At 44.7% G+C, this 27,626-nt stretch overlaps 2 protein-coding genes across 9 annotated transcripts in view; one reads left to right on the forward strand and one right to left on the reverse strand.

Moving 5' to 3' along the window:
* ANKRD1 (ankyrin repeat domain 1) overlaps nucleotides 1-27,626 on the reverse strand; it is a 190,615-nt gene that overhangs the window by 46,942 nt on the left and 116,047 nt on the right. The window lies entirely within an intron of this gene.
* PCGF5 (polycomb group ring finger 5) overlaps nucleotides 7,824-27,626 on the forward strand; it is a 39,838-nt gene continuing 20,035 nt past the window's right edge. For 2 of the 8 annotated variants that reach the window (XR_014526191.1, XM_083503246.1), the window contains exons 1-2: nucleotides 8,099-8,387; nucleotides 26,022-26,330. Coding sequence is in view for 7 of the 8 variants with exons in the window: in XM_083503246.1 (XP_083359372.1) it covers nucleotides 26,219-26,330 (112 nt within the window). In the remaining variant the exon portion in view is untranslated. Of the gene's footprint in view, nucleotides 7,842-7,957; nucleotides 8,388-25,210; nucleotides 25,619-26,021; nucleotides 26,331-27,626 lie in introns of those variants that run through there. The other 6 variants (XM_083503243.1, XM_083503241.1, XM_083503240.1 and 3 more) reach the window with 6 other exon arrangements.

Here is a 27,626-nt window from a genome sequence, read left to right on the forward strand (position 1 = left end):
ACTTCCTCTTAATAAATTCCTTCATTTTTTTGAGGTTTCCCTCTATTGAACTTAAATATGACTCTGTTGGACTTTGTGGGCACCTTTCCAGTTACATATATGCTGAACTTTGGCTGGGGTGTGTGTGTGTGGTCACTGTTGCCAACTGGTTTGAGAAAACATACATCAAACCATGGACACGACTCCCGGTTGCCTTCCCCCTAGCTGGTTCTAAAGGATCAACTTCTCACAGGTCAACTGTTTACCCATCCATGTGACTATAGCTGCATCATCCACTATTAAACTACTTTCTTCTTTAGCTGCCTCTCTTGATTTCTCTCTGCATCTCAAGATCACTCTCAAAGTTTTGGTCATGCCACAAGTACAACATGACTTTTGGGGATTGGTATTTCCACCCACAACAATTCTGCTGAGGAGATTGTTCCTCTTAAGTGACCTGCTTCGTTGGATTTCATTCTACTCTTTTTGACATATACTGCAGAATGCCCTTCCACCTTCCTCACGGGTCACATGAACCTTTCTATCTCAGCTCAGGCACTGAGCTCACCTCTCCAAGTTGGTGAGGCTCGTTTGACAGAAACAAGAAATCGAGCCTTTAGTGTCATTGGCTGGGTCCTGCAAAAAACCCTGCCAGTTTGAGATTCGGTGGGTGCCTTCTGTGCTAACTTTCAAACACCTGTCGAAAACTTTTATATTCCACCAGGTCTATGCAAGCAGTTAAGAGTGCAGCCCCCACAATGGGTTGCTGATCTTTGTTGTCAACTTGTTTTTAACCTTTTATGCTTTTATTGTATGGTTTTGTCTTATTTTTACTGTTGTAAACCACTTTGGTTTTTTGTGTGTGATATAGCCGCATAAACATATTTTTATTAAATTAATAGGTAAGATGTTTCGTATAGTAAAAGCTATGGTTTTCCCAGTAGTGATGTATGGAAGTGAAAGCTGGACCATAAAGAAGGCTGGTCGCCGAAGAATTGATGCTTTTGAATTATGGTGCTGGAGGAGACTCTTGAGAGTCCCATGGACTGCAAGAAGATCAAACCTATCCATTCTGAAGGAAATCAGCCCTGAGTGCTCACTGGAAGGACAGATCGTGGAGCTGAGGCTCCAATACTTTGGCCACCTCATGAGAAGAAAGACTCCCTGGAAAAGACCCTGATGTTGGGAAAGATGGAGGGCACAAGGAGAAGGGGACGACAGAAGACGAGATGGTTGGATAGTGTTCTCGAAGCTACCAGCATGAGTTTGACCAAACTGTGGGAGGCAGTGGAAGACAGAAGTGCCTGGCGTGCTCTGATCCATGGGGTCACAAAGAGTCGGACACAACTAAACGACTAAAGAACAACAAGAAGATATGTTCATGGACATTTCATGGCAAGGCACATTTGGTATGTAAGCAGCAAGATGGCAAATTGGTTGTTCCTATGTTTTGGTTAAGCCGCACTTCGCTCCTTTTCTGCACTCAGTACTATGAAAAGCTTTACCAACCGCAAGTGTTGTAGTTGTAAAACCACATTAGCGCTGCTTGATCTTTCAAGACATGTATCATCATAGGAATAGGTGGTACACGCAGATGTTGAAGTCCGTCATTTCGTGGTGATGACAAAGTACTGAAATGAGAAGATCTGTTGCTTAGAGAAAACATGTAAATGTTGGGAAGTGGGACAGAGTTCCACAGAGCAGTCAAAAACTCCACCAGTGGAGGAAGTGAAAGTGGTAGTATAATTAGAAGAACAATTCGCCAGCTGGTGTCAGGAACGTCCCCCCCCCCCCCGAGTGCAGCAGAAGAGTCAGCCTCAGAAACTGAGCTGAGCAAGCAAGGGGCTGACTCTGCAAATGAGAGCTGTCTGTCAGAGTTTAGAGAGGACAGCCCAGCCCCCCTCTTTCCCAAGGAAGACATGGTTAACTACCAAGGAGAGGAAGAGTTGGAAGTTGGCCAAAGCCTTGCCAGGCAACCAGCAGATAAGCCAGTGTCTAAGGCTGTGGCTTCTGGAGAAGAGACAGGCCAGCCAATCAGTCCCAGAACAAGGAGACTGGAGAAGCTGAGAGAACAGCAGAAAGGAAGAAGAAGAAAGGTGGGATTTTGGCAGCCTTCCTGTTGGGGGAGGGACGATGAGTCAGATTGAGCAACTATACTGTTAACGAGAGCGTGCGGAATGCCATGCTCTGGATGTGTTTTTCTTTTGTGTGTGTCTGGATGTGTTTTTCTTGTAAATAAACTTACATAAAACTGACGGAGATTCCTTGTTGCTTATCAGGCTGCTTGGCTGCCAGAGATCGTTATAGCCTGAGACACAGTTCAGTGCTCTGGGCACCATGGGAAATAACTCTGATAGAATAGCCCCAACATTTAGGTTTAGTTAAGGAATAAGGGGTCATTTTGGCTCATAAGATGGCATGGTTTAAGGGTGTCTCTGAAAGTGTCTCTGTCCGCTTTCCGAAATTAAGCAGGACTGGGTTTCGGGAGTCCTACGAACGGTGCCTTGAGCTCCCTAAGAAGAGGCCTGCTGAATCAGGCCAGCATTCTGTCCCCACATTGGCCAACCAAATACCTAGTGGAAGCTCCTTCCTCCGAGACTACCTGTGATGGTTGCGCATTCTGCGATGGCACCAGGGGTCCTGTGAGGAGGGAAGGGTGTGGAGGTGGCTAAAATATTTTTGCACTAAATTTTGTTTAATAAATAACTATATTAAATCTGTGTATTTAATTATATGCATTCAATTAACTGTGCCTATTAAAAACATTAACTATATTGAACTATATTGAAACACTTTTAATTTACAATATGGAAATTTAATCCAGTGTGTGGCCTGCAGATTCTGTGTCGAGTAACGGTACTCTTGCGGCCTACTTGGTCTGAGAGGTTGGACCACCCTGGGCCAATCTCATCCTAACAACTGGGTTTCATAGACTTTAATGGGGGGGGGGGGGCAAACCTCTCTTTACACATAAAATATTTCCATTCAGCTATATGCTATACAGCAGCATACATGAGTAATAAGAAAATGCTTAAAACCACAATTTGCCCTTCTTGTAAAATTTGGCTACAGAGGAATGGTTTCCGTTCACCATAAGCACAAAGAAATTAATGAAGTGTACAAGCTACATGATCCTCTGAAAGCTGAGCTGTTTGTCCCATTCACTTCAAAAGGAAGCACTTGCCCCCATGCTAAACTTTCCCATTGAAACTAATGGGTTTTGTTTTGAGCCTATTAACTTTGGCTGGGTTCTGCCTGCTGCTAATGCTTTTACCAAACAAAAACTATGCAAACAGCTAAGCATCTTCTCAGCTGAATATTTACCCAAAGGCTAAAACTCCCCAGGAATGCTTCAGAAGCTGTTGATTTAAGAGTTATTCTGAATCAGCCACCTTTGTTTACATAGGTCAGAAATCCCACACAGTTTCAGCCAGCACTCTTAGGGCCTTTCCATATGTTTTGAAAACAAGCCTACCCTTTCCTTTTAGCGCTATTAGGGTTGGCAGCATTTTCTGGCCCCGCTCCTATGGCTTTTAACATTAGCTGTGCAGAAATTAAGTAGGCTAAGCTTTCCCCATTACATTTTCTCCATGCCAGGAAAAGCTTCCCATGCTCAGCTTCTGCATGTCAAGATGCTTGTGTGCTTGTTTGTAAACGTTGGCCATCTTAAGCACAGCATTGTCTCTAGGTAGATATGTCTACAGCAGTACCTCAGGTTAAGAACTTAATTCGTTCTGGAGGTCCGTTCTTAACCTGAAACTGTTCTTAACCTGAGGTACCACTTTAGCTAATGGAGCCTCCCACGGCCGCCGTGCAATTTCTGTTCTCACCCTGAAGCAAAGTTCTTAACCCGAGGTACTACTTCCAGGTTAGCGGAGTCTGTAACCTGAAGCGTCTGTAACCTGAAGTGTCTGTAACCCGAGGTACCTCTGTATGTTTATAGGCCAGATTAAGTAAGGCATGTTTAGTGAACATGCTGCCCTCCACAAGAACATAAGAAGAGCCTGCAGGCAGGCCAATGACCCATCGAGACCAGCATCCTGTTCTCACAACCAGGTGCCTGTGGGAAGCATGCAAGCTGAACCCAAGCACAAAAGCACTCTCTCTCCTCTCGTGGTTTCCGGCAACTGCTATTCAGAAGCAGTGCTTCCTCCAACCTCTGTGGCTAGTAGCCATGACTGCCCTATCCTACAGCAATTTGTCCAGTTCTCATTTAAAGCCATCCAAGTTGGTGGTCATCACTGCATTCTGTGGGACGAAGTTCCATAGTTTAACTATGCACTGCATGAAGAAGTCGTTTCTTTTATCTGTCCTGAAAATCCCAGCATTCAGTGTCATTGGTTGTCTGCATTGGTTGCCTGGATGTTGCTGGGCAACAACTTCCATCAGCCTTGACCACTGACCATGATGGCTGGGGCTGATGATAACTGGGGGTCCAACAACATCTGGAGGGTATTGTGTTGCCTAGAATTGAAGCAAGGGACGGGATGCCTGACTGTGGGGAAATACAGTCATACCTCAGGTTGAATGTGCTTCAGGTTGAGTGCTTTCGGGTTGCGCTCCGTGGCAACCCAGAAGTAACGGAGTACGTTACTTCCGGGTTTTGCCGCTCGCGCATGTGCAGATGCTCAAAATGACGTCACGCGCATGCGCGGAAGCGCCGTCGCGTCTTACGTTCTGTTCAGGATGCTGGTAGCTTCGAGAACACTGTCCAACCATCTGGTCCTCTGTCGTCCCCTTCTCCTTGTGCCCTCCATCTTTCCCAACATCAGCGTCTTTTCCAGGGAGTCTTCTCTTCTCATGAGGTGGCCAAAGTATTGGAGCCTCAGCCTCACGACCTGTCCTTCCAGTGAGCATTCAGGGCTGATTTCCTGAATGGAAAGAATGGATAGGCTTGATCTTCTTGCAGTCCATGGGACTCTCAAGAGTCTCCTCCAGCACCATAATTCAAAAGCATCAATTCTTCGGCGATCAGCCTTCTTTACTGTCCAGCTCTCAATACTCTCCAATGCTTACTTCTGATGAAATATACAGAGGATCAGGATACATGAGTGGCACTAAACTAAACTGTTCCTGCTCAGTGTTTCCCTGCACCGACCCCCTTTCTTGGTGATACTATCCTGTTCTCCTGTGCATTTCCCAACCTAATTTGTCAGCTTTCATTTAAAAATAAGTTTCTAGCCCTTTTTTGGGGGGGGATGCATTGGCAGTTTCCCACCCAACCATCAACACTGTTTCTGTCTTCCACTCTTCTGGGCCATGAGTGACAGGGCTGTGCTATGACTGACAATGAGATCACTGTGACAGCGACAGCCATGATGTGCTTCCTTCCTTTTGCACATATTGGCTGGTGAAGGAGAAAGGGACAAGAATTCTACACTCTCCGTCTTGAAAGGTAGTGCAAGGGAGGGCTGTATTCCTTCAGCCCCCCACTCTTATGCTCTTAACTGGGTGCCCCATGCTCGGTGAAGCTGATGTAGAACTACTGGAGGGCACCAGGTATTTAAAGGCTAGGGCTATTTAGAGATTGGTGGATATGGACTGGCCCTTGGGGGCAGCTGGTGGACTATTTAGGCAAGCAGGGTACTACAGCATAGGTGGTACCCTCAAAGCCAGAAGCTTATTTTAACTCTCCTCCCCCTCCATTTTGCTTCCTGCCCTACCCATCAGTTGCTTTGTGTAACTTTGGATGGCCTAGCCTGCCTCACAGGGTTGTCGTGAAGATAAAATGAAAGGAATAACCATGCATGACACCTTGAGCTCCTTGGAGGAAAGGTGGGATCTAAATGTAATAATAACCATCCTCTTTTGTTGCTGGAATTTTTCAGGGTTAAGACCTTGCAATCTCACAATATAGGGTACCAAAAAGATACGAAGTCAGTCTTTCTAGCCCAGTATTGCCTAAACTGTCAGCAGCCCTCCAGGGTTTCAGGCAGCTTTGCTCCAACACCACATGTTATTGGACTATGTTATAGGGAAAACCCTGCTCCTTTCCCCTTATGGGGTGTCCAAGAGCCTGTATAGAGTCCTTAACAGGGTTCCCTATCAGTAGGAGAAAATAACAGAGGCCAACCAGAGAATATTGAGAAGCAACGCAGATAGTAAGCCTGATCTTTATTAAACTGGTGCAACAGGGTCCTCACCACACACAGGAGGGAGGAGGAACCCCAAATAATGGTGCGCAAGCCCTTATATAGACTTTTGTAACTGCCCACCCCGTAGCTCAAGACCACCCCCCAAAACATCATACATACACCACTGAAGGTGGCGTGTTCACAGCAGAAATCCTGTTTGCCAGGATATCTGTTAATGGTCTCTGATTGCTTTACCTGGGCAGCCTGGCCACTCTTTTGTGCTGGTACATACTTTTAGTTCCTGAATCCAGGTCACAGGCTCACCCTATTCACAAACAAATACACCCTTAAGACAGGTAGGCAAAAGACAATGGAGAAGCTTGCAGAGAAATATTTTAGGTCAATTTGCAAGTCAAAATGGTTTGGGAGAGTCAAAATGACTTCAGGATTGCTCTCCTGTACTATTTCAGACACATGGTTTATATACTTATGTATGTGTTTGCATTGTACATTTATGAACGTTGATTTTATATTTGGGTTCTTAGAATTCTTGTAACAGACTACAATTCCCACCATCCCTATTCACTGGCCATACTGGTTTGGGCTGACTGAAGTTGTAATCCAAATGTCTAGAGGGTACCAAGGTGGGAGAGGCTAGTATAAAGAAAACGACAGAGAATTTTGCAGCACCTTAAAGACTTAAAAACTTTCTATGGGGTGAACTTTTGCAGACTACAGTCCACTCTTCACCAGATGCATGAAGTGTTGTCCTGAACTGCAGGAACATAGAGGGGCAAGGTTTTTGTGTGTGTGTGTGTGTGTGTGTGTGTGTACAAACAGTGACGTCAGGATAAACGAAATACAAGGAGGCAGAGTGACCATTCTTATTTCATCATGGTAATTCACAAAAAGTAGCTGATAACACATCTTGGTATTGGTAAGCCAATTAACACATATGTGCTAAAAAAATCCTTTGTCTCAGTTCTATTCACCAGTGATAACCTTAAACGCGTAGCCCAGCAGTCTCCCTGGGGGCGCTTTCTGCCATTCCTCTTTACCTGTGGGGTGTGTCCGTGTGTGTGTGATTTGATTAAAACTGGGGTCTAGAAGCGGGGCATGGGTTTCATTAAAAAGCACCCCCACCCCGCCTTCCTTTCTCCACAATTAGATCACGGATTCGCTGTAGAGCAAAAACAATATAGGATTCCGCTTATACGCCCACAATAGTAGTATAACTCAGGGCATGCCTACAAGCACAAAGTAGCGCGTCGTCAGGGCTGCAAAGGCGCAGGGAAGCTGCCCCACGATTGTATCTGGTTATCTCACGTCGGAATAAACTCTCCCACCACGCTGTTGCTCCGCACTAACAAGTGCCTGATCACACTTTCAGGGTGGGCAGGGGGAGTCTCACTGAACTTAGTGCGACTTCACTTGTGCGCAAAACATAACTGGAATCGGGCTGCGCTAATTCCCTTTAGTTGCGTCCCCCTGGTCCCTCTTTTTAATTGCTGGAAGAGGTTGAGACTGAGCGGACGAGAGATCAGCGGGAGGAATAATATTGTAACCCCGCCCCCGCTTTTTCTCTTTTTGCTAGGGGAGTTTGCGCCTCGGACACCGGACTGCTCTCTCGCTCGCGCCATTCACTGCTAAGAATTCCCGTCAGTCCGAAGGCGCGGGTAAGGGCAGGCTGGAAGGGCCGCGGCTTCGCGGGACCTCGGCGCGCATGTGCGACGCGCACGCTCCTTCCGCCGGAGCCCTGGCAGCATGTGCGCAGCCAGGCCAGGAAGGGTAAATTCCGCGCTCGCCAAAAGGGCCGCCCGACACCATTGGCTCCGCTTGCGCGCGCACGTGTGTGTGGGGAGTGTGGGGGGGGTGCGGGAGAGAGAAGGGAGCGCGCACGCGACGGGAGCCGAAGTCCCCTCAAAGCGGGGCAGAACTTGCCAGCCCTGCTCTTCCCCTGCGGGGCTCCGTGTGTCGGCGGCATGGCTGCGAGGCGGCGGCGGCGGCGGCGGCGAGGGCGGGCGGCGAAAGGCTGTGCCCCAGTTTGCGTCCAATCAGAGAGTGCATTGCGTGCACCGAGCAGGGCAGCAATGCGTAAACAACCAGCCCTGGGAAAGTCCTCCGCCCCCCTGCGCCGCTCCCTCCGCGCCGCTCCGCGCGAGGCTTCCTCCTCCCCCCCGTCCTTCCTCCTCCTCCTCCCTCCCCCGTGGAAGTCCTGTCAGCTGAACAGCAGCGCCGAGCGCGCCTCGCTTCCCCGCGCCGCCTCGCCTGCCTCCCGCCCGTAACTCCCGCGCCGCGTCCTCGGGGCGCTCCCGCTGCGCTGCTCGGGGGAAGGTAAGGGAAAGCGTCTTGCCCAGCCAGCCCGCTCGTCCCCGGCCGCCCTGCTGCTCCCTCACCACCCCAGAGGAAAGTTAAGGCGGGGGAGGGCAGCGGGGTGGCGTGGGGGGGAGGGAGGAGGAGGAGGGTTCGTCTGTCATAACAAGTTGCTGAACGTGCTTCTGCCGGAATCGCGCCTTGCAGCAGCAGCCGAAGCCAAAGGCGGGCTGGGAAGCGAGGCTGCTCCTGCGAGGCTCGGGAAGGGGCCGGAGCGGAGAGTTAACTTTCTCTCCCGCGTCCCCGCCGCCTCCTATAATTAAGGAACCTGCGTCGAGACAAGGGAAGCTGGGACTTCCCATCACTGGAAAGGGGCAGGAAGGTGTCCTGGCGATGGTGCCTGCGAGCTTCGCAATGGGGAACCGAGCGCAGCACCACCAGCACCGCATTTTCTTGGGTGTCTCTTGCATTTGGCTGCTGCGTCGCTTCTTCCCTGCCGGGCTTTTTTTCTAGCATGTCGCTAGTTTTTGACGAAAGGCTCCTTGTCCGGAGGAGCGCCCGTTCCGCCGGCTCCTTACTCCCGAGGTGGCTCGGCCGGCTTCCGCTTCTGGAGCTTGCTCGGATCATTCTTATATAAGATGTCACAGGAGGAGGAGATGGAGGAGCGACGCACGTCCTGGATGTGGCGAAGGGAGAGCTGGGCGCTCGCTCGGTGTTGACGGCGCCGATGGGCCACGACGCCGCGGACGCACACAAACACACACACACCTGTCTGATCTCAAAAGTGAAACTGACATGCTGATATTACACCTGATCTCGCGGGTGCGGTAAAGGGGAGCGTTAAAGGCACTCAGGACTGAGGCATCCCCCCTTCAGGCTCCTGGTACCCATCTCCCTGGTCGCATAGTTGTTCTTCCCGCCCCCGCACTTTCGTCATGAAGGAAATAGGGAATAAATATTTGAGGATTTGGGGGCGTGGGTGAAGGGGAAGAGAATCCGGCGCCGTTCCGAATCCGGCCGGTTGAGAAGGACCTTCGGTGTAAAGTGGTTTGTGGATTACAACCCACGTGTGTTTTTGCTTGTTAGTATGGCCCGGAGATGGTGACTGAATGGATGAATCATCAGTTCCACAGAATAGTGACTCACCTCGCTGTGTGTGTGTGTGTGTTGAGAGAGAGAGAGAAAGATGGACTCACTTACACACACACATTGTAAAAAGATACTAATTGTCCAAAAGCTGTTTTTATTTTATGGTTTTTGCCATTTAATTGACACAACAACCCTGTGAGGTAGGTCAGGCCAAGAGATGGTGACTGACCCAAGGTCACCTAGTGAACTTTATGGCTTAGTGGGGATTTGAACCCTGCTCTCCCAGGTCCTAGTCCAACACTCTAACCATTATGCCATAACCACCTATGCCATTCTTAACACATTTTGCCTGGGATTGGAGCCTGCTTTCATGCACACCTGTTTAGAATGGGTGTGTTCAACTGTTATCCTAAATGTGCTTTGATGGGGAGTCTCTTTAGGGTCAGGATGTTCCAGGTCATTTGAAATTAATTGGAGCTTTGAACCTTTCCCAGCAATCTTCTGTTGCTTTTCCTGCCATAGATAAGGGGAAACTCCTGTGGACTATTTAATACTTTGATTTCCTTCTTGGAGATTGCCTTGGTGATGCTATGCACTATAAGAAAATGTTGAATATTGAATCAGTAAGGTTGAAAGCTTCAAAAGAAATTCATGACCATGTTGCAAGACATGGTGTAGTAAAGTGGCAAGAAGACACCTGATGCAGCCACCTTGCTGAAGCTTGGCAGGTCTGAGTCTTGCCAGTACCTGGATAGAAAACTACCTGAGAGTGCTGTGTTTCGTGATGGAAGGAAAGTGAGATGTAAATGAAATACATAAGCAAGCACCCCTGTAGAATCAAAGTAAATTGACTCCATAAATGTACAGTCTGCAGTTAGTGCCCTACTACTGTGGTTTGGGATTTATTTATTGGTAATTGGTTTTAAAAAATTGTATGCCACTTAACTGTTGAAACTCCTAAGCAGCTTACATAACATGTAAGAGATACTATTTATAAAGGTCAAAAGTTTAAAACAGCTCCAAATGTGAATAGAATCAGTAGTTTAAATACCTATTAAAATACGTGTCGCATCTGATTAGGCTTGCCTAAACAAAAAGCTTTTTATCAGGTGCTGATAACAAGGTGACCAAAGTGCCTGACCAGTATCAATGTGCATAGGATGGGCCACATGGCCCCAGTAGGACTGTAACTGTGCAAAATAGTACTACTGTACTACTACTACTGTTTTTAGTAGGCATGTACTTTGCCCAGTTCCTTTGCTTCTGGTGGTTCTCTGGTGGTTTCTGGTGAGCTGACTAAGGGCTCATCCAGATTTCCCTTTGTGCTGTGCTTTCCAGGCACAGGCCTGTGCCTTTCAGATCACTGTCTAAGCAGGTTTTCTTTTGTTTTTATGCCCCCGCACCTTTCCCCAGGAAACCCCACTGTTTACTGCTGAATCAGAACACACAGCAAACGGGTTTTCTGCAGATTGTTGTTTGTTTCCTTTCAGTCTTAACAACGGGTTTTCCTGGTGGATGCAGGTGGACATACAAAGTGTAGACCTGTGCCTGGAAAGCATAGCACAAAAGAAAGTCTGGGTGAGCTGTAGCAGCAGAGGGCCAGGAGTAGGAGATGAAGGCCTCCCCAGAACAGGCACCAGCAATGGGTCCTGCTAGGGCCCTGGCAGATGTGTCCAAGGATGTTGAGTTCTGGTGCTAGCCCTGGCTGTGAGAAGAGTTGGGAAAAGGGGGAGAGAGAGAGAGAGAGACCAGAGCTGCAGAATAGACAGACTGGAGATGGGCAGAGTCTGTTGCTAGCTCTGCTATAGCCAAGAGTAGGGAAGTGGAAGCTGGGAGAAAGAATGCAGTGTCCCTTCTGGAAGTGGCAAAAAAGAAGGGAGGATTAGGCCAAGAGCATGTTCTGCAGATGCAATTCAGATGCCTAGATGGGCGTTATACAGAAATGGGATGAGTCTAGCCACTACCAAAGTTTGGTGTACCAAACAATGTTCTCCAGATCTAATTGTTCAAGTGAGTTACCACCTTTAAGGAAAGACAAGCCATTGAGTTAAAAGGGTCTTTGAGCCAAGAGCTGTTTAGGATAGAGAGCATCCTGTGACGTTGCCCCATGGCTGTCCACAAAAGCCAAGTACAAGCATCATCAATGTCAGTGCTGCATGGCTCAGAATCAGGCAGAGAGCAAGCATGTCAATAGTAGGACTCTGGTAGCTAATTAGCCAACTTACAGGCTTTCAGGCTACTGCAAATACAGACAAGTCTGCACAGATCTGTGTGCCTAACAGAGTGGCCATTTGCTGCAACAGGTCTGCATGGTGGACTTGCACAGTTGTATGATATAGGATGTTGCAGAAGCTATGTCTGTGAAAGCAACCAAGTGTACCATGGCAGCCACAAATGCTGGATCAGAACAGCCATCTAAATTCTGTCAAATCTGTTGCCCCATTAAAGTTAAAACAGCATTGCCTAATGCCAGATATTACTTGGAAAAAAGAAATAGTCATCGTGATAGCTTTCTGTCATTTCATGCAAAGACACAGAAGGTTAAGAACTGGTCCAAATACTGCCTTGTGTCACAAACAACCAATGAAGCTGGGTTAGAAAGTACACACAGGAGGCTGGAGGAGTCAGTTGGAGTTAGGTACAACCAGTCAGGGTGTACCAGTTGAGATGTTCTACGAATATCCAGCTGCACAAATATGAGATGGGAGATACCTGGCTTGCCGGCAGTACATGTGAAAAGGATCTAGGGGGTCTTAGTAACATTAGTCAGCAACAAAAAACAGTAATGCTGTTCTAGGCTGCAGCAACAGAAGTCTGGTGTCCTGATCAAGGGAAGTAACAGTCCCATTTTATTCTGCCTTGGTCAGACCACACCTGAAGTACTGTGTCCAGTTCTGGGCACCACGATTGAAGAAGGATATTGACAAGCTGGCAGAGGAGGCCAACCAAGATGATCGAGAGTCTGGAAAACAAGCCTTATGGGGAACATAAGGGAGTTTGGTATGATCAGCCTGGTAAAGAGGAGGCTGAGAGGAGATATGATAGCGCTCTTCAGATATCTAAAGTTTTGTCTAATGGATGGAGCAAGCTTGTTTTCTCCTGCTCTGGAGGGTAGGAGCCAAATCAGTGGCTTCAAATTACAAGAAAGGAGATTCTGACTAAACATCAGGAGGAACTTTCTGACAGTAAGAGCTGTCTGACAGTGGAAGAGACTCCCTCAGAATGTTTTGGAATCTCCTTCCATGGAAGTTTTAAAGCAGAATGGATGGCCATCTGTCATATGATTTAGCTGAGATTGCTGCATTGTAGAGGGTTGAACTGGATGACCTTTGGGGTCCCCTCTAAGTCTACAGTTATATGATTCTAACGCAGGAGTTTTGTTGATTATCCCCTGACATCACTATCCTTGACCTTATTTCTGATGTACTTCAAAGGAATCGGTACTTCTGTTTGGCAGCATCTAATTTCTGGAGCGTCCTGCCCTTTGATATTAGGAAAGCAGCTTGGATGTGTTGCTTCCAGACCTCCTAAACACTTTTTTTGTTTAGACAAGCTTACCCAGACTACTGGTTTTACTTGTTTTCTGACAAATATTAAAACAACTCTTTTTTTACCCTTTTCTCAGCATGCTAATGAATATATTATTTCATATTAACCGCTTAGATGTTTCCGATGATTGAGCAGAATATAAATCCTGCAAAGTAAAAATAAGTGTTAAAATATTCAAAGTGTCTGTAGAGTGGGACTAAAAGTAGCAAGATTTTCTGTAACTGTAAAGTTGTCATACATTTGTTTTGACTGAGAATGGAAGGACTGCAGCTTTCCTGTTTCAACGGAAATAGATGAAAACCCAACCATAATTGTCCTGTTTCTGGAAAAAGCCCCCATGACTAGTCCTGATAGGACAGCAAGGTTGAGATGGAATGGGGCAGTGAACAAGGCAAATTCCATAGATCTGCTGTGCATTGGACTCTATCTGAAATTGTGCTTGGCTATAAAGACCCTTACTGTAGGTTTGGCTTGAAAATCCAGTCCACTTCAGTCTGAAGGTTCTCAAATCCACTGGCAGAAGTAATTGAATTAGGCACCCATTCTAGTGGTAGCAACATCCTGGTAATGTGTCACAGGATAGGCACTTTGCTGTTCCATTTTTCCTAGGGAAAGAGGAGCGCCGCTTTATTAAAGAGTGTACAGTTGTGGCAAAATTTTCAAACTTTATGCGGTTGCCAATTCTCATCTCATATTGTTCATCTTGTATTGTTCTCTCGGTATGAAAACTGCCCATACCGACACCGGTTGTGTGGGAGTCTGGTGGATCTGAAAGATGCACAGCGTCCTTTGTCAGTTCAAAGTGACCCTGTTGCCTATTTATTCCTTTAACCATTGTCTTTATTTGGCTTATTATATCTGACCCTAGCTGTGATTTTGTTCTCATTAGTGGCAACCCTGCAAGTTCATGTAGTTAAAGCAGAACCCAGTGGCTAGGAAGAAAAGGTTGCAGAGCAGGTCAGAACTGCCATGTTTGAAGTGGCAAAGTTGTCTGCAGTTCCACGAAAGCAGAGAGGCCTCCCTGAATGCAGTAACGATAAACTTTGTTTCCTGTTTGTATATCATTAACATGGCTATTGGGCAGCTATACCGACCTGACATCTTATACTACCATATTGACTCAAGTCTAATGCCCCATCGAATCTAATGCACACCTCGGTTTTCAGAACCTTAAAGCCAAAAAAGGTATTTGCTGGTGAATGTAAATGTGCCGTTGAATCTAATGCACACCTTAATTTTCACAACGTAATTTCGCCAAAAAAAGGTGCGCATTCGATTCGAGTAAATACGGTATGTCAGTTTCCAGCGCTGTGCAACATGCTCTGGTGTTGCACTAGTAGAGTAGGCACCATGCCTTTAGAATCGTAGAATTGTGGAGTTGGAAGGGACCACAAGGGTCATCTAGTCCAGCCTCCTGAAATGCAGGGATCTTTTTGCCCAGCATGGGGCTCAAACCTATGACCCTGAGATTAATAGTCTCGTGCTCTACCGGCTGAGCTATTCCGCAAGCTCTAATGTTACGTTAGAGGGTTGCAACAGAGGCGAAGGGCAGATGGGCAGGATCAGGCTGCTAGTGATACGTGCTAGTATCAACACTTCCAAACAATCATTTTAGTGAGGCTCTGTCTGGAGTAGTAGAAATCCATAGGTTATTCTTCTATCGTCTGATCCTGCAGCTTTGATCCTGCGCAGGTGTATAGCAGGATGAGGGTGAATGAACAGCATGTCAATATAGCCCTGCTGTTCAGGAACATTACAAAGAAACCTCACACATTGGTGTGGTCAGTGCCAACTGTGCTGTGTACTAGTGGCCTCTGTATATCACAATGGAAGGTTGTTGTGTATGTAGCATAGGCGTAGCCAGGATTTTTGTTGCGGGGGGGGGGGGGAGAGCCTCAGTTAGCTGTGCATTTTTATTGATTTCTATTGATTGGGGGGGGCTGTGTCTCCCTGCCCCCCTTGGCTACTACGCCCATGGCGGGCAGCAACAGGAGGTGAGATGGTTTGCTAGCCTCCAGCAGTCGTTTTATGGTGAAGAAAATTCTCATCCGCACTGTTAAGCACCAGGAAGCAGCAATGGAGGCAAGGTGTGCTGAAGCTGATGCCAACAGCCCGTGTCTGCACAACTATGATTATCCAGTCAAAAACCATGTAGCTGTAACCCACATTATTCTGGCTGCAGCCTAACCTTCCTATCCTACAGCTCCCAAGGCTAAAAGATATGAGCAAGAATCTTGCCTGGTTGCCTTGGAACGATGCTGGGTGATTTCACCCAACGAAGGACCTTGTCAGCCACCACTGGTTACATGACACAGGAATAGTGGAGATATGGTATATAAGGTCATGGACATCCAACTGGCTAATATAGGCTGCACTGTGGGTAGAAAATAAAGACGGTCTTGAAAGTAATCTCTAATCACAGGATGTTGTGTTGGAAAAATCAAAGTATTAAGGAAACTTTTGCTCAGCCCAAGAAGATCAAGCAAGTGCTGAATTACGTCAGACTTTTCTGCCTTTCCAGACAAGCGCAGTATTTTGGATTCTTACCTGAACGTAGCTGTCTTTAATGCTCTCACAGTTTTGTATATGTTGAGATAAGATTACATCTAACACAAACCTTCCTGGGCCAGAAGAACCCTACGTTACTCTGTTCCATTCTTGTTTTGCAATGAAAAAGGGATGAGAAGAGGCAAGGTCATACTTATTGCAGATAATTTGGTTCTCCTTAATGTTCCCAGAAAGATGAGGTAATCTGTACACGAACTCTCTAATTCCTCCCAAAGGTCATATCTGAATTCCATGTTGATTTTTATACCTGATAATAAAATCCTGTGACTGGTGAAGGTCAGAAGGAATTATTTAGAAACAGGTGAATTCCACAGACTGGGTTTAATGGAAGTAATAATAAGGCATTATAGTATTGGCACAGACTGGCAGGGTTTTTTGTGGTGTGTGTGTGTAAAACACGGGTAGAGGCAAGAAGCTGTTGTGGGTGTTTAGCAAGACTCAACATGAGCAGTAGTTATCTGAACTTGGGGAAACTGCAGAGTTGTCTGTCCTCTTTATGATTTTACTGAATTAGTAGTTTTTCCAAAGAATCCTGTGCTTCATGAGTAGAGGGAAAGGGCTAAATGAAATACCTGTGCAGAGATGGAAGCTTCACATTTAGGCATCATATGCTAACTACAGGTAGTCCATCTTGGGGGGAGGTGTAGATTTGTAATCATTACTCATAAGCAGCAATGAATACTGTTGTTTTCTCTCATCATCTCTGTAGAAGAAAAGATGACATGCAGGTGACATACATTATATTTTGAAGCAGGCCTTCCGCCTAATTACGCTTTAGGAAAGGTAAATGGGTAGGAAGGGCATTTCAGTAAGGACAGAGAAGAAGAAGCATCCTCAATTTTTACTCCAGGTATGGAAAAGGGCTTTCTAGGGCCAATTGTAATCCAAGATCAGTGGCACATGAACTTTGAGACATTTGCATATGAACAAAAATACAAGATCTTGTGAACTGCTCCTAGCCAGAATCAACTTTTATATCAACTTCCCATTAATTAATTAATTAATTAATTAATTAATGTTAGTGTGGTATATTAGCTTTGAAACTGTTAACTGCCACTGGTTTGAAACGAGGAACGGCTCATCTAAAATTGGCAATAGTTTGCCGTGGTGACTGAACAAATAAGCTGCATATGTATTTGTTTCAGTTCACCATAACAGACTGCATTTTAACCATCCAAATTCGCTTGCCCATCTGTGGAAAAGTAGCTTGAATAAATTAGTGCAGGTGGATGTGTTTAGTTGTTGTTTTTTATTGGTGACAAAGCTGTATTTGCTGTTTGAGGACTTCTCTCTCCCTTTTTCTTTCTCCCTGTAGCTTTAACAAACAGACAGACAGACAGACAAATCACACTGCAGCCTGGAAAGACAAAGCTGCTGAGTCGGTTCATTCACCCATATATTTAAGGGAAAATACATTTGAATTGTCTAATGAACTAGAACAGGAGTTATAATCCTGCTCTTGTCAGGCACAAGACAGAATTTTAACTGGAATGTTTTGAACTAACTTCTCAATTGTGAATACAGGTAGAGGAAAAGGGAGTTTACAGTAAGAGTAAATAATATGAAACAACAGGTTTCGATAAGATTCTGTAGTTCTTTAGCAGAATTTAAGCTAAGATGCAATCTGGCAATATGTCTAGGGTGGTACAATGTGGATTTTGTCACAACATATTTTAATCTGGATCTGAGTGGAATACCTTAACTGCAAATTATTTTTAGTTCTATGTTTCAATCATTGTTGTATAAGATACCATGTGCTATTTTTTTCATGTGTTCCTAATTCTACTGTAATATATGAAGCACCCTTATACTTGGTCCATTGTTGCAAATTCATATCCTGTACAGGTGTTGTATACAATTGCTTTCTTGATGGTGGAGATGATGGGCATTTGGGACAGAAGTGAAGTTAAATGTAATGTACACAAACAGTTAATGAATTTTCATGCACTGTTTTGGGCACAGTTTCACTAGAAAGAACCCTAGGTCAACGCTGTGAACCCTCTCATGACCATTCATTTCGTGTGGTGTGGAAGAAGTAAAACTACGAGTGATAATAATGGTTTAAACCAGTGATGGTTTTCTAGAAAAACAGGTGCCAGAATTGAGTTCCAACTGAAAAAAAAGCCCTGGTTTAAGCCATCTCCAGGTGTTTTGGAACCCCTGGGCATGCTAGTCTAGGGACACTTCCAGACAATTGTTATTTGCAGGTGGGATTCAGTGGCATATTAGCAACAACAAATTTGCTTCCAAAAAACCTTTGGGCTTTTTGCAATAAGGACTGGACTTACAAAGCTTGGTCAACTTTAAGATCCATTTCATCTCTTCTAATGCCCAGTCTAAGGCCCATTTGTAAGCATGCTGTCTACTGTGACATGTTTTTTGTTCATGTTCCTGTGAAGGAATTTTGTTGCCCAAGTGCATATCCATCTACCACTGAAAGAAACTACATCCTTTCATCTGAGTTTTAAAAACAGGCATTTCCCTGCTTTTCTATAACTGTCTGGTTCTCACTTGTCTCCTCCATGGCCAAGAAACCCTTTCCACCAATCTGAATCATGGCCCTCTCAACCACCTGGCCCTTACAATCTGGCGCAACAACTTTGAAAGGATGTGCAACAAGTTGTATGGTGAAAACTAGGGGGGAAATGGGTTACCCTTTTTCTCTGTGGAAAGCAGCTCCAATGCTGAAACAGCACTATACTCGGTCCCTGGTGGAAAAATGAAAGTTAGCATTGCTAGACAACACTCTTGCCACTTGGAGACCAGTTTTGCCTAGACTCCAGGGACTGTTGGCACACCGGCATTAATGAGCTTTAACATGAAATGGGAATGTTCCAAATTGAGAAAGTATATGTGTAGAGTGCAGTTTGTCCTATGCAACTTCACAAGACACACAAAAATGAAGCATGTCAAAAGCCAATCAAAAATTACCTACATAACAATGTTTGTTCTGAAGTATTAATTTTATTTATTCTTGCATCACTATCACTGTGATTGTCTGAAAAGCATATACTGCCCACATGCACACCCAAGCCCCTACCATCAGGAAGAAACCTCGCTCAGTCCTTTGGCCTTGCTTTGGGAGCAAAAAGGAAGGCCATTTCACCTCTTTTTGAGTACTTGCTCCCTTCAGAAGCTTGTTTTCATGGCTTATCCCTGATTCAGGCAGGAGGGGCACTGGGAAGGATCTGAAAACACACATACAAACACACCCCTCTTTATTAGTAATCACTTTTTCAACCTCCCAACACCTTTCATTGTTTCTGTGCTTTCTCTTCATCTCCCCCACCCCCTGTTGACTAGAATCCTGAGGACTGGTCTGTAGAAAACACTAAAGGTGTGAACATCAGAACACAAACCAAAGAAGAATGAATGCACAACCATAAGCAAGGGAGGCTGGTCCATTCAAGGAAGCGGACCCTGCCCCACCAAACCCAGTCTTCTCTCAGCCAGCCCCACCTGTCTACCTCCCTCCCTACAGCCAGACTACAGCAGGGGTCAGCAACCTTTTTCAGCCGCGGGCCAGTCCACCGTCCCTCAGACCATGTGGTGGGCCGGACTATATTTGGCGGGAGGGGGGGGGATGAGCGAAATCCTTTGCCCCACAAATAACCCAGAGATGCATTTTAAGGGAGCTGGGCATGTTTAGCCTGGAGAAGAGGAGGTTAAGGGGTGATATGATAGCCATGTTCAAATATATAAAAGGATGTCATATAGAGGAGGGAGAAAGGTTGTTTTCTGCTGCTCCAGAGAAGCGGACACGGAGCAATGGATCCAAACTACAAGAAAGAAGATTCCACCTAAACATTAGGAAGAACTTCCTGACAGTAAGAGCTGTTCGACAGTGGAATTTGCTGCCAAGGAGTGTGGTGGAGTCTCCTTCTTTGGGGGTCTTTAAGCAGAGGCTTGACAACCATATGTCAGGAGTGCTCTGATGGTGTTTCCTGCTTGGCAGGGGGTTGGACTCGATGGCCCTTGTGGACTATTCCAACTCTATGATTCTATGAAATAAAAGGACACATTCTACATGTAAAAACACGTTGATTCCCGGACAATCCATGGGCCAGATTCAGAAGGACTAGAGGGTGGCACTGGCTATCGGCTTCTTCCTCAGTCTCAAGTGTTGCCTTTCTAAAATGCAGCAGAAAGGAGGAAGACGAAGCTAACATTAGCTGGCTCTGCCCATAATTGTCTCTGGCCTCCTTACCTTTTACCCTACCCAGTGGGCACCAGTCCTTACCTTTTACCCTACCCAGTGGGCACCAGTGGGCACCACTTACCTCCGTGAACTACCTTTGAAACTGTAAAACTTGGAGCCAGTGTGGTGTAGTGGTTAAGAGCGGTAGATTCGTAATCTGGGGAACCGGGTTCGCTTCCCGGTCTTCCACATGCAGCTGCTGGGTGACCTTGGGCCAGTCACACTTCTCTGAAGTCTCTCAGCCTCACTCACCTCACAGAGTATTTGTTGTAGGGGAGGAAGGGAAAGGAGAATGTTAGCCGCTTTGAGACTCCTTCGGGTAGTGATAAAGCGGGATATCAAATCCAAACTCTTCTTCTTCTTGGACCACACAGATAGGCATTGGGGAAGGAAGAGGCAGCAGTCAGCTGCTGCTTTTTGTTAGTACCCTAGTTATATTGTTTTGTGGTGTGTTATAGTTTATTTTGGCCGCAGTCTGAAACACACTTACAGTATTGGATAATAAGGCCCACTGAATACTGTGAGACGTACCTCTGCAACAACATGTATAGGATTATGCTGTTCGAGAAAGCCATTCAGACAGCTGTAGACTTTATGGCTTTCTTTACCATCACGCCAGCTTCTCCCCCACCCCTTCTCCTGTTTTTATAGAATCTCAGAATTGGAAGGGACCCCCAAGAGTCATATTCTCCAACCCCCTACAATATAGGAATTGCAGCTAAAGCACCCAGGACAAACGGCCATCCATCTTTCAAAGTCTGCTTAACCTCCAGCATGCTAAGCGGCTCTGAAGAACTCAAAAGCCTGCTCGCTTATTTTACGACACTGGTTGGCATTACTGTAGATTTTGGAACATACGAACTAACGTGGCTGCCTGTGCTTTTTCTCGACAACCAATCAAGAGTTTTATTGAGAGTAAGGGATTAATGATAAAGAGCTTGAGTGCGTGTACCTAACAAATCAGCTGGCTTTTGCATGCTGCGCCTGTTGAATGCTGACAGTGCAGAATCTCATTTAACCTTATAAGCTGGAGAAGAGATTCTGGAGACAATAGTGCTCAATTTGTGATGCAATTGATCATTAGAAATTATGGACAAATTTGTAGCTAGGTAATGACAACCTCCGCAATTCTGTACGAAAGGTATATGAACTTCGCTCCTGTGAACCTGGAAAATGAAAACAAGCAGTGGTACATTGGTTACTGTTTTGTTCTTGTGGTGTAAAATTGGGGTGGCAGCACTTAGAAAAGTAAAATAAATAATTGGATATGCTTAAAATAGCTCTCTAGATGCAGGTATTTTAAAAAATACACAAAATAATGAAGAGATTCCTTTATATGCTGTCTTAGGGGAATAGGGCAAGCCCTATGTTCCCTTTATTTATTAAATTTATATCCTGCCCTTCCTCACAAAGCAGCCCAGAGCAGCAAACACACGTGTGATAGAGCAATACATTTAAAAAGCGAACAAACCTACTTAAAATGTTTTAAAACAATCAAAAAGCATCTAAAAGCAAACACAATAAAACTTTAATTTAAAAATAGATTTAGTCAGAGTGGCTTTGAAAGGGGCTTTTTACCATTTTCCCTAGACTTAAGGAGGCTTGCTATCACACAGTCTGAGTACTCTTTGTCTGAAAGCACTACATTGTTGGCTTTTCACAATCCGGAGGCATTTATATGTGACAATTAACTCAAATGAACTAATTTTAAGCATACAGTAGATGGGTGAAAATGTGCTAATTTTACTGTTATTCCTTGAGTGTTTAATTAAGGCTGCAACTCTAGAGTCATATTTCAAGGAGTAATTCTCACTGTACACGGTGCCTTACTTCTGAGTAAACATGCACAGGATTGTGCTGCGAGTTAGCATATGACACTAAGGTGCCAATTTATTCTAGCTTTTGCTACAATTAGAATTGCATACCAATTCTAATTTATTTTTAAATTGGGGTGGTTGTTTTTTTAAAAAAATGTTTAATAGCTACTTATAAAAAGTACTTACACAGAAGGTAATGTATTTTTGAAGATGGCATGTCTTGCAATAGGAATGCATCAAAATAAAAATGAAGTTTTGCTTCACAAACATTGTTCTGAAATAATTTATCAAATACCTTCTAGGACTGACATCTGAATAGTCAACTACAACCCACAGAGGGGGGTTTTCCAATCAATTAAAGTTGCATTATTTGCCAAGTGAATAATAAAAAAAATCACATGATTAACTGAAAGCTTCCTTTTCCATGTACATAAAAACTTCTATGAGAAGTCAAAAAGGGTTTCTTCAGTTAATTTGCAATCCTAGACATAAACTTGCTTGTCTGTACAAATTCCCTTCATGCCATGACAAGTTGCCATGAAATTCAGTCAAAATCCAGTGTCCTGCCCTTTAACTAGTATAGACATTTGCAGTAGATAGCATGTTTGAAAGATTTTGTTTTTAAGGCAATGGTTTAGATTTACTTTTGTCCCTTTAATGGGATCAAACGTATCAAGAACAGAGACATTTAACGGTAGGCATATATGGAGTTAGAAATTAGAATTGACAATGAAAGTTTGGGATCAAGATAAGTATAGCATAGATAGAGCAATAAGTCCCAATAACATATGTGAAAGTTAGTAATCAAACCAGTTTTGTGGTCTGCAAAGCAAAGCAAATACAGAACAACTATTAGAGCTAATCCCTAATGTAATTTCTACTGTAGGACCAGTGTACCAGACATTTAGCAATAACCAGGATAGTGTGTATGTATCTGTTTATGCTACATGTTTAGGTCATGATCAAAGTTATACGTACACACCCTAATCCTAAATGCATCCACTGGTCCACTGATTTCAAGGGAAAGCAAATTTCTGCTTCAGCTGACACCATAATCCTCTTGTACCTTAGGCGAAGCCAGGCTAAATAAATTGCATCTGAGTTGTATGGGACAAATATTTCATTATTTGAGACGTAATTTTTAAGTGTTATTCTATTCTATAAATCTTTGTCTGATAGTTCTATATTATATACTTTCTCTTTAAAGTATAGCTCTTTCAAGCCTGTATGAGATTTTAAAAAGAGCTGTATTATGGTCGAAAAGTATCGGGGTGATAAAACAACTGAAGTGTACAATAGGTTTAGTCTTTTCATATTCCTTGCTCTATTCTTGCAGTTTAGGGACATGTGCCTTCCGAAAAAAGCTGGAAATGGTCTGCAGGTGAAGCTACTTTTCTGGTTTTATAACTAACATAATACACCATAGCTGATCTTGGGGTTTTCCTCCACCATCAATTGAGAGTCACAGTGTTGACTGTTTTTGCAACTTTCCTGTTGCTGCTTCTGTTTTTTTGGTTTTTGTTTTGTTTGTTTATTGTTTCGTGGTGCTGGTTTTATATTACTGTTTTTATGTTTTATGTGGACTGTAGAAAGGTGGCTAATTAATTGTCAAGTTGCCTGACTAATATGGAGTTGTGGTTTTTTTTATTATTTTAAAAAAGGGGAATGGAGGCTTATTGGCAGCAACGCAGCTGGAGATGCAGTTCTTCCATTACCCTTAGACGACAAATTTCCTGAAAAGGGAAGTTTTTCATGCAGTCATACAGCTGGCTAATTTTGGTAGAGACAACACATCTGCATGATTTCAGCCAGACACATTGTTACTGCTGTCTGTCCGTCTGTCTGTCTGTCTGTCTGTAGTGGCTTTACTCCGACAAACAATTTTACACAATCAGAAACCACACTGAAAACAATTGTATTTTTTCTTTAAATATATTAAGGTTTAGAACATAGCATCAGGTATGTTTACATATCAGCTACATTTATGTATACTGTTCTGTCCCCAAATTATACCATAATGAGCACAGTATCCTGTCACCGTGTGTAACAAATGTGTACTTAGTACCGAAATAGTAATTCACAGCCAAGGGACAAGCAGGTCTCCAATAATTAGCCTGTTTAAATATCACTGCTGAATCAAACATGTAGCAGTTCCTTGTGTACATTCCCATTATTTAAATAGAGAATGTATTAGAGTATGTTGTGCAGTTATTATATGGGCCAAAGTGTCTCCATGCATATTCTCCTTAAAAAACAAGTGCACCAATCAATCTCTGCCTCAGTTGGGCTTGCAGTCTACAAACAGATGTAATGAAGGCAGTAGAGGAAAGGAAGGTGAATGCAGGTAGAAGTAATTGGGGGGGGGGTAAAGGAATTTAGGGATTATACTTCAGCATTACATATACGCAGCTACAGTATTTAAAATAAACTTGAATGATCAAGAAAAGATTGAATTCAGTACTTCAGGCTATTTTGATTTTTAAAATGTATGGATATCCCAAAAGAGTTCCTTGTTTGGGAAGCTTTTATTTTAGGTTGGCAAGTTCAAAACTGAACAGGGCAACAACAGTAGCGATCTGGTATGGATTGTTTAATTATACATAGACACAACTCCGCTGTAATATTTTGAAATGTTTTATGGCTTGCATTTCATCCAAGATTTAACGAAGGAAAATAGGTGTTTTTGTTTCAAGCTTGTGACGAAATGCTTCACTTTTTAACGGCAAGCGGAGCAGCCATTTCTACATAATTTTAAAAACATTCATATTTTATTGCCACAAAAAGCCCATTCATTCTCTCTTGGGAGTGAGGAGGGAAGTTGCTGTCCTCCCAGTATTCACCTTCTTGAATAATTTGGCAGGGAAAGGGATGCTTCCCCACTGCAAGGGATGCCCTTCAGAAGGTGCTTTTCCTGGAGGGGAAAGCCAGTGAAGTGTGATTTGTTACAGTGTGGAGATGGCAACTTCCAGTTTGTGCTACTTGGACTCTTGTTCAGACAGGTGCAGTTGATAGCAATGTGATCTGGAATGAAAGGGGACTCTTTCTCTAATACGTTTGGGGTAGGGTGGGGCGACAGCACTAGCTATCTCTAGGGCTCTGCCCCACATATCTGATAGCAGCAGCGCCTACCAAACCACTAGCATCCTCGCTCCATTCTACAGGTGCTCAAGGGAGTGTTTTTCTGTCAACGCTTGCTGGATGCGGTTAAGGGAAAAGTAATACCTTGTGCCTTTTTCTAAAGGCAGAGCCCAGGAGAGATGCCAGGATTCAAGGCTATCTGCAAACCTGATCTCTGACCTAAACTCACGCCTGCCTCATACCAATCAAATGAAGACTGGCAGGGATGCTAACTTGAGTAAAATATGGGAGGGACAGTTAAGCCCTGTTCTGCACACACCCCACATTTGAATGGCAATGCCCATCAACTTTGGGGGTACAACGCCCACAAATATTTTAAGCGGGTCGAAGGTACCCGGCCCCTGGAGTTGGCTTCTATGAAGACCGGTGTTGAGCAGTCTTGCTGAGAATGCAAGTGTTGTGTTTTAGCCTCCGGGCTTCTGAGCCAAAAGGAAGCCGGGCTTGGGCGACCGGCTGTCTGCGCCCTAGCCAGATCCCTACAACCGCGCACGCGCTGCGGTTCAAGTGGTTCTTGGTCAGCGCGGAAGGAAAAGCACTCTGCACGTGCTCAGGCGCGCTCCGTTTCTGCCTCAAGGCTGAAAGGAGGCTCTGGGGAGGAGGCCAGGTGAGCCCTGGTTGAGAGCCCGTCGTGCGCGCGCAGCGACGGCGTGGCCCAGGCGACGGAGGAAGGCTCGCTTGGGGGCCGTCCCGTCGGCCTCAGTCAGACGCAGGCCGGGCGCGCCTGCTCTTTCCCTTTCTCTTTCGCCGGCAGGCGAGCGGGCCGGGGGTAGCGCCAGGTATGAGAAACTGAAGAGGAGAGGCGCGCAGGGCGGAGTGGGGAGCGCCTGCGGGGCGTCGGGTGCCTTAAAAGAGAGGGGGAGCCCGAGGAGCAGCCCTGAGACCGGGACCAAGCTGTGAGACCATAAATTGCGGGGGGGGGAGAGAGAGTAAATAGCTTTACAAAACAACTAGGGAAGAAACAAACTCTCCTGCTCACCCCGTTTATGGAAGGGGCTTGACTGTTGGAAGGAAACTGAGCAGCCCCCTCCCTCAGCTTCTCAGGGGAGAGACAAGCCTACTGCCAGCTTCGAGGTTTCTCTTATACCTCTGAGTTCTTATCAGAAGCTCTTAGGCGCTCCCTACCTCCTGTTTTTCCTTACTAACTTCAACGAGCATGCAAATGTTGCAGGCATTTCTTCCTTCCTCTGGCCAGTTCAAACATCTTTTGTGTTTGCGATGTGGCTGCGGGATCATCTCTGTTGTCAGACTTCCATTTCCTGGGTTTTATTTTCGTTTTTTTTTGTGTGTGTGCTACAGGGCTCAAAGATGTCTAACTCTAAAAAGAAGCAGAGGTTAGGAATCGTGACCCCCTGAGGACCCTTGGATTTTGATCAAATGCCTGGAGAAGTCCAGCTGCGCAGGGCAGCTCACCGGCTCCTGTGATCCTGCCACCTTCGCCTTCCAGATTCACGGATCGGGTCCAAACCATTTTATTGCCGCAGCCTGTGCCACGAATGGCTACCCAGAGGAAGCACTTTGTGAAAGATTTCAATCCCCATATCACCTGTTGTATCTGTAAAGGATATCTTATCAAACCAACAACAGTAACTGAGTGCCTCCATACTTGTAAGTAGAATTATGTGAGGCATAACAAAATGGTCTTTGCTCCAATTATTTATTTTATCTTATTTACTACATTTATGCTCTGCCTTTCCCCCAAGGAGCTCAAGGCAACCAGCATGGTTCTCCATTTTATCCTCACACAACAACTCTGCGAGGTAGACTGTGAGATAGTGACTGGGCCAAGGTCACTTAGTGTTTCATGGCTGAGTGGGGTTTGACCTGGATCTGACTGATGCTAGTCCCACACTCCAGCCACTACACAACATAATTTTAAAACCAAGACATAAAAATTTATGCATCATTATACTATTGCATAATATACACCATTATAGTATCTATAGCATACACTTCAAATATTCAAACAGTATCACTTACAGAATATATCACAGTTATTCCTTAATACCAGAAATTTCAAAGAGTTGAAGCAAGTTTAAATAGTTGAGCTATGCCTGTGACAAAAGTGTCACAGAATACCAGGGTACTGTGTTCTTTCTGGAAGTTGACATAGTTTGGATTCTATATTTTTTCTTAGATCTACCTGTGCCTTCAACTTAAAAGAAGCAAAAAAAAAAAGTTGTTTTAAAGAACTTTGTTCAGTAGTTACATTTTGACAAGCCACGAAACTGCTGAAGTTTTTGCTAAAAACAAAAATGTCATGAAGTGGGACTGACAGGCCAATCCTGTACAAGGTTTAAATTCACTTGATGGGTAGTTTTAATAAAATGCTCCTAATGGTCCTACAAATTGATAGGTAGCACCCATAAACTTTTCATTCTTGCGTTTTTGAGACCTCCACTCAGAAAGAATTAAGTAGTGTCCTGATTTACATTCTAGGTCACCTTCATGTGTAAGCATGTTTGCCACATGTATACCAGTGAAAGAGTGATGGATAAGTGTAATATTAAAGGGGTTTGTGTATATATAAATGTACATGCACCACATTCATATGTCATGCTGAATCAGTGGTGGATAATCTGTAGTCCACATGTTGGATTCAGAGTCCCATCAGCCCTGCCCAGAACGGCTAATGGTGAGGAAAGAGGAGAGAATTAACATGTAGACTGACTCAGGTTCCACATACCTAGTTTAGCATCACATGCAGAACTAACATGAGCAAGCCTCATGTTCTCCCATCCAGTTTGGGTGGGAGAATGACCAAAAACATTTATTTTCAGTTTCCCCTTGATCTCTGTCTATTACTGTGTGCAAACCAAGAATCATGATTATAGCTGACTGATCAGTTAAAAGGGGGGAAAGGCTTTGGAAGCTATGGTTTGAAGTGGGCTTGTTTGGAAATTC

This window comes from Podarcis liolepis, assembly GCF_965112155.1.
Source record: "Podarcis liolepis genome assembly, chromosome: 5".
Lineage (NCBI taxonomy): Eukaryota > Metazoa > Chordata > Lepidosauria > Squamata > Lacertidae > Podarcis > Podarcis liolepis.